Genomic DNA, 6,530 nt, shown 5'->3' on the forward strand with positions numbered 1-6,530 from the left:
TTTGCGTATCAGCTGGCCTCTGGCCCAAACACGGAGCTCACTCTTTAAGGGTGAATTTCTGTGAACAACCTCTTTGGCTCTGTAAACACTGTAAACAACACCCAGTGTAGAAGAGGTGTGGCGGAGCGGCCAGGGTGCCTGACTCCGGACCACAGGGTTCATGGTTCGATCACTGGCAGCAGGTTAGCCCAGCACCATGTGACTCTGGGCAATTTATTTATTTATTTATTTACGTAATTTTTATAGCGCAACAAATACCCTGGGGTGTCTCGGCCCTGTGGAGCTACTGGAGTCAGCCATCCTCTTACTGGTTAAACAACCATGTTTTTAAGAGCCTGTGGAAGCTCATCAGGTTCGGGCAGTTTTGATGGTAAGTGGCAAAAGATTCCAAAGTTTTGGAGTGGCCACAAGGAAGCGCCTGTCTCCCCAGGTGGCCGTTCTTGTACGTGGCACAGGGAGGAGACTGGTGTTGGCCGATCTTAATTGCCTTCTGGGAGTATACAGCTGAAAAGCTTCGGTCAGGAACCTGGGTCCTATGCCATGTACTGCCTTATATGCAATGCAGAGGGCCTTGAATTTAATACGGCTCTCAACTCTCAGCCAGTGGAGCTGACGAATGCCAAGAGTGGTGGATTTGCGGCGAGGAATGTTTAGGAGGATCCTGGCAGCCGCATTCTGGATGGATTGCAGCTTCGTTATGACACGCTTCTGGGTGTGAAGAAAGAGAGCGTTCCCATAATCTATTTTAGAGAAGACTAAGGTAGAAACCAGAGTTTTCCCAGCTGAGGGGGGGAGATAAGGTAGCAGCTTCTTGATTTTTTTCAAGATAAAGAATGATGACGACACAAACTTGTTAGTGTGGAGGTCAAAAGCCAGCTTGCTGTCAAAAATTACTCCCAGATTTCTGGCTTTTTCCACTGGGACAGGTGGATGGCCGAGCTTTTCCGGCCACCAACTAGGGGACCATTCAGGGGAGAGTTTTCCAAAGGTCATAACCTCGGTCTTGTCCGAGTTGAGCCTAAGACAATTCGAGGCCATCCAGGTACTGACCTTAAGCATAGCTCTCTGGAAGTTGGCTGCCACAGTGAGGCCGTCCTTGTGGATACCCAGAACCAGCTGGGTATCATCTGCATAAGATGTAAGCCGTACCCCATGGGCCTTTATTACCCTCGCTAAGTCCGCTACATAGATGTTGAATAGCATAGGACTTAGCGAGGAGCCTTGTGGGACTCCACAAGGGAGTGCAGAGATAGGAGAGTAGAAATCTCCCAGCCTTACTGTCTGGGTACGGTTTGCCAGGAAAGATGAAGTGAGATCCTTGGCCAAACCGTTTATCCCCAGGGCTGTGACACGGTTGACTAGAGTGACATGGTCGACCGTGTCAAAGGCCGCTGACAAATCCAAAAGGATGAGGACAGCCCCCCCTCCCTGATCCAAGATCGCCCTGATCTCATCAGAGGCCTTTATCAAGGCGGTCTCTGTTCCATGCCCTTTCCTAAAACCAAACTGCGTTTCGTCGAGAAGTTGTTGGGTCTCGACGAACTCTGAGAGCTGTCTATTCATCAGGGATTCGCATACTTTGGCAGGAAAGGGCAGGCATGCAATGGGTCTATAACTGGCGACAGCTGTAGGGTCTAGGGAAGGTTTTTTTAAAAGGGGTTTTATAACAGCCTTCTTCCATATACTGGGAAATTGGCCTGTCTGAAATGCAGTATTGCAGATCTCCATGAGGGGGGCGTGAGATCACTTCTGTGAGTTTTAGCATCACAGAAGGAGGGCAAGGGTCCAGAGGGGAGCCCGATTTGATGGTGGAAATGAGTTTAATTACATCATCATGTGAGGCAGGTGAAAAACATGGAAAGGAATCATGATTGTGGTGGGAAAGTACTTCTTTCACAGTACCGCCTCTGTGTTCAGTTTTGATATCATCTTCAAATGAAGCATATATATCTGCCACCTTTGTGGTAAAGAAAGTGGATAATTCATTACAGAAGGTCTGTGAGGGCTCAACTCCAGGGCCAGAGGGGGGGTGGACAAAGTCGTGACAACAGAGAACAGCTCTCTGGCAGAGTTAGCAGCGGTCTCAATTTGCGCCGAGAAAAAAACCGTTTTTCGAGCCAAAATCGCCTTTTTATAAATCATAAGGGCGTCTTTATAAATTTGTCTGGCTATGGGGCAGTAGGCTTTCCTCCAGCGCCTTTCTAGATTCCTACAGTGTTGGCGATGAAGTCTGAGATCTTCATTATACCAGGCGGCTGAAGGAGATGCTCTGTTAGGTCTCGTGAGTTTCTCTGGGGCCACTAGATCGGCGGCATTTCGGATCCAATCCTGGAAATGTGAGGCTAATAGTGCAGGATTATTTCCTCCCTGAAGACAGGAGGAGGCCAGGGAATCTAGCATCTGAGGGATGTCTGCGTTTTTCCAGGCGCGAGTCCCCACCCTAGTTCGGGGCCTGGGAAATGAAGGGTACGTGGTCCGTATATCTAGCTGAAATATAATAGCCCTGTGGTCTGACCACGTGATGGGAATAATGTCCAGCACAGAAATGTCAGGATCATTAGTGAACAGACCATCAAGCATATGTCCAGCTTGATGTGTGATGCCCTTAATTAATTGGTGCAGTCCTAGGTTAGAAAGGTCAGTGATGAGTTGAATAGTATCAGAGTTGTCCTGCTCTTCCAAATGGAAGTTAAAATCTCCCAGTACCGTATATTTATCTGAACCTATGACGTTATCTTTCAGGTCAGAGAAAGTGGAGAGAAAAGAGTTACAGGGGCCAGCTTCCTTTATCTTCCCGCCGGCCGCCGGGACACCTCTCCGGAGGTAGCTGTGCGCTTACAAATGCTGGCATTTACCCAAACCCATTCCTATCTTCCCAGGGGTAAATTAGCACATGGTGTGTAGACTGCACACACATACCCACCATTCCCAATTATAGGCAATGACTAATGCAAACCTTTCTCAGCCGTCACTACTCCTGTAAACTCTTTCACACGCAAATCTACTACTCCTGCACACATTACCGTATGCTACATCCCACAATATCATACTTCCTCACTCTCCCCTAACCTAACTACCACACCTCCCCATGTCTCCTGCTAATGTCTGATACCACCATAATGTACCCAAAAAAAGTTCTGGAGATACAAAATAATGTAATTTGGAAAAGTTATTCAGCAAATATTCCTTTGAGAAGTTCACAGTATTCTGATTTATTCTGACAAATCATTAATTATCATAAGAAGTAGGCATATATAGCTCATTACAATGTTAACACTTCACCTCATGCATTGACCATTAGCACTGCTAACTCATCACGAACACTGCAATATCACCCCAAAGTCTTTGGAAAATAATGATCCCTGAAGTTGAGTGACATTGTGAGAAGTATAATGTTTAATTGTCTTCAAAATTAAAACACTTATAGTGCCACATTGTAAAGTATAGTACCCATCATCCATATTTGTAGCATTTATTGCCATCAGTTGACATATTTAATAATCATTCAATTTGAAATATTTTAAAGACTTACTAGAGTTATTCCTTTCCAAATTAACCAATATCCAAAACTTCATCATCATTTTTTACTTTCACAATGGGGAAGGGGAAAGGGTTCCAAGGCGATCCCTTCCATTTTGCGAATAGGTTACCATACAAACTCGAGAATCAGGGAGTCTTCAATGGTTTGTGGGCTGACTGTGGTGACACAACTTTGATATATCACGTATCCGTTTGGTATTTAGAAGGGACACCCACAACACGAATTAATATAGGGTAGCAGTCCCATTGTAGAAGTCCGTAAATGTTTATTGACTCCTGAACTCCGGATTGTTAAATTAGGAAAAGCATGTTTGTGTTTACAAACTAGGAAGCAGAGTATTTTTGACTTAAAAAATGCTGTATAAAGTTGGGTCTAAGAGCACATGACCTTAGTACTTAGATATATTTATATATTTTGAAACTAATGGCTGTGTTTTTTCTGTGTCTTCAGGTTTCATAATGCTGCTGGCCCATCATCCTCTACAGCTGACAAGCTCAAACAGTTTGCCTTCCTCATGGTTCTCAACAGTGCACAGTGCACTGATGGGATCAAAGACTTTAGCCCCTCATTGAAGAATCTAAAACCAGAAGAAAACCGCAATTATATAGCCACTCAGCCTAAGAAAATGCCAAGTAAAGACAAACGTATTTGCTGTTCTGAAACCAACATATTGTTTTCCTATGAACCAAATGTACCACCCGCAGCTCAAATATTTGCAGACCTGAACACGGTCAAAAAGACCCTCCAAGCTGGTGGTTGTGTTATTTTCTACACTACATACACGCCCTGCAGTAGGCTGTGTTTTGGCCAAGCAGATTATGACATTGTTGCCCCACTGACTGCTGCCCCCTTCAGCACTTGGAAAAGGAACAATAACATCCATATGTATTTTCTTTATTCTGAACAATACTTGCCCACGAAACACCTAACCACCGCCGCTGCATATGATCAATTCAAGCAGCTTACAACCAGTGGTTTCCAGAGGCTCAGCAACAACAATTTCTACTTGATCTATCGGTGTGGCAATAACGAGTGTAGGGTCTGTGAAGAGAACAACGCATTCTGTCTGCTATGGCAACCTTGGCCTCTAACTGGGTGACACGGAAAAAGTAGTGACCTAATGCAAGCCACTTCTCAGATAAAAGGGGATATGGTAATCAGATATGGGTAAATTCTATGGGGCAGATTTATATATATATATGTGTGTGTGTGTGTGTGTGTGGGTGTGTATATATATAACCACCCTATCACCTAGATTAAATTACTCGAAACTGTATCTTTTTTAGCTATTGCAAAGCTTTGTTTTCTTCCATTATATCAAATAAAAGCCATTTCTCTTGCCATGTTTTCATAGTCTCTATTCTATTTTATTGAATGTTGACTTCTGTAAAGGTATGCACAAATAATGGTATAGGATCTAAGCTCCAGCAAAAGGGACACAGCAAACGTACAACGGAATACCTCCTACAAATTAGTCCCAAAGGATACAGTCCTGTACAAATATATAGTTAGGAACACAAATACTAGAGCATGCAAAATGTCCTACAACTAATAAAAATACAATATTGGGAACATATCAAAATGGTGTAAGAATGTAACAATGGGTTGGTGAAAGAATGCAGTAGCCTGGGAAGAAACCAACAAGTATGAAAAGGAGAAAAAATCCTGTAACTGTTTTTTCTAAGATGATATACTCATAAACTTGGACTGACCAGTGAATGAATTTAATAGCTGTTTATTAGATTGAATGAAAATTGATTAATTTAAGATTCATTTGCAGAACAAAAAAATCAAGGGTGACTTACCTAGATAGAAAAATATACATCATAGACAACCAGATACAAGCGACACTACTTAAAAGTTCAACTGCCAGAAATAGCATATGACATAAAGAAAGCTTCCATCAACAGAATCAAAAATGGATCATCCCTCATTGCGAATTCCTACCAACAATATAGAGTTGCCCAGATCAACAGGAATTTAAGAAACACAGCAACGAAGCTCTGGCATAATTTGAAGAAGAAAACGTTATTTTTTAAAGATTAGCAGGGGCTTGAAAAAGGCAAAATGCACAAATAGAGAGGAACGTCTAGTGACAGAAAAAAAATCAAAATAGAAGATGAGCAAAATATCAGAATAATTATACCATATTCCAAAGAAATCGCTCGAATAAAAATAGTAATGCAAAAACATGGGGTGCCCTCAAGAGTTGCATGAACATTGGTAGACAAATAGACAATTCACCAATTATAGCATTTAGTTGATCAAAGACCATTACAGACAAATTAGCAGAAGCCATCTCCAAAACCAAACAATTAAATAGGACATGATGGAATGACAATAGGGATTTTTAAACTGTAATTGATGTAAACCATATATAATTGGGGAAAACATGCAACAGTATGGAACACCTGATGGAAAGAAAAAGCAAATCAGATGTAAAATTACAAGCAGAAGTAAATAATTTTGCCTGATTTACAGAGGTTAATATACTTGTGTATATTAACTCTTGCACCAAGATTTAACTATCCCTTTTTTGCTAATCACCATTTTCAATTGCAGATTTACAACTAGGTGTAGACTTACATGTCTCCACTCCTCAAATGAGCGGTTAGAGCATCCTACAACAGAATTTATGAGCATAAAGTTACTGCTACTAGTAGCTTTTCAATCCATGCTGTTTTATTTTATGCCACTCCATTGCACCGCACACTAATCCAGCTTACACCACTACACTCTATGCTGCTCCACTGGATGCCACTCCACTATACGTCACACCACTCCATGACAATTTACAGTACTCTCTATGCTGTACACCATTCATTCCATGTCACTCTGCTCTAAGTCATTCTGTTCATTATCACTTCTCCCTCCGTTATTCCACTGTGCAACACTCCACTCTATGCCACTCTACTCTACAGTACTCCACTTTATGCCACTATACTCTACGTCTTAATACATTACGCCAGGACTCCCAAAGTTATTATAC

The 6,530-nt window shown here is 42.3% G+C and overlaps 1 protein-coding gene across 1 annotated transcript in view; it reads left to right on the forward strand.

The window, feature by feature from the left end:
* The window catches only part of LOC147661194 (uncharacterized), a 35,129-nt gene extending 30,238 nt beyond the window's left edge, over nucleotides 1-4,891 (forward strand). Inside the window, exon 2 of the mRNA XM_086951248.1 lies at nucleotides 3,992-4,891. Coding sequence (XP_086807374.1) covers nucleotides 3,992-4,640 — 649 coding nt within the window. The 3' untranslated portion in view covers nucleotides 4,641-4,891. The remainder of the gene's footprint in view (nucleotides 1-3,991) is intronic.
* The last annotated feature ends 1,639 nt before the right edge of the window (nucleotides 4,892-6,530 follow it).

Source organism: Lissotriton vulgaris, unplaced genomic scaffold, assembly GCF_964263255.1.
Source record: "Lissotriton vulgaris unplaced genomic scaffold, aLisVul1.2 SCAFFOLD_2901, whole genome shotgun sequence".
Classification (NCBI taxonomy): domain Eukaryota; kingdom Metazoa; phylum Chordata; class Amphibia; order Caudata; family Salamandridae; genus Lissotriton; species Lissotriton vulgaris.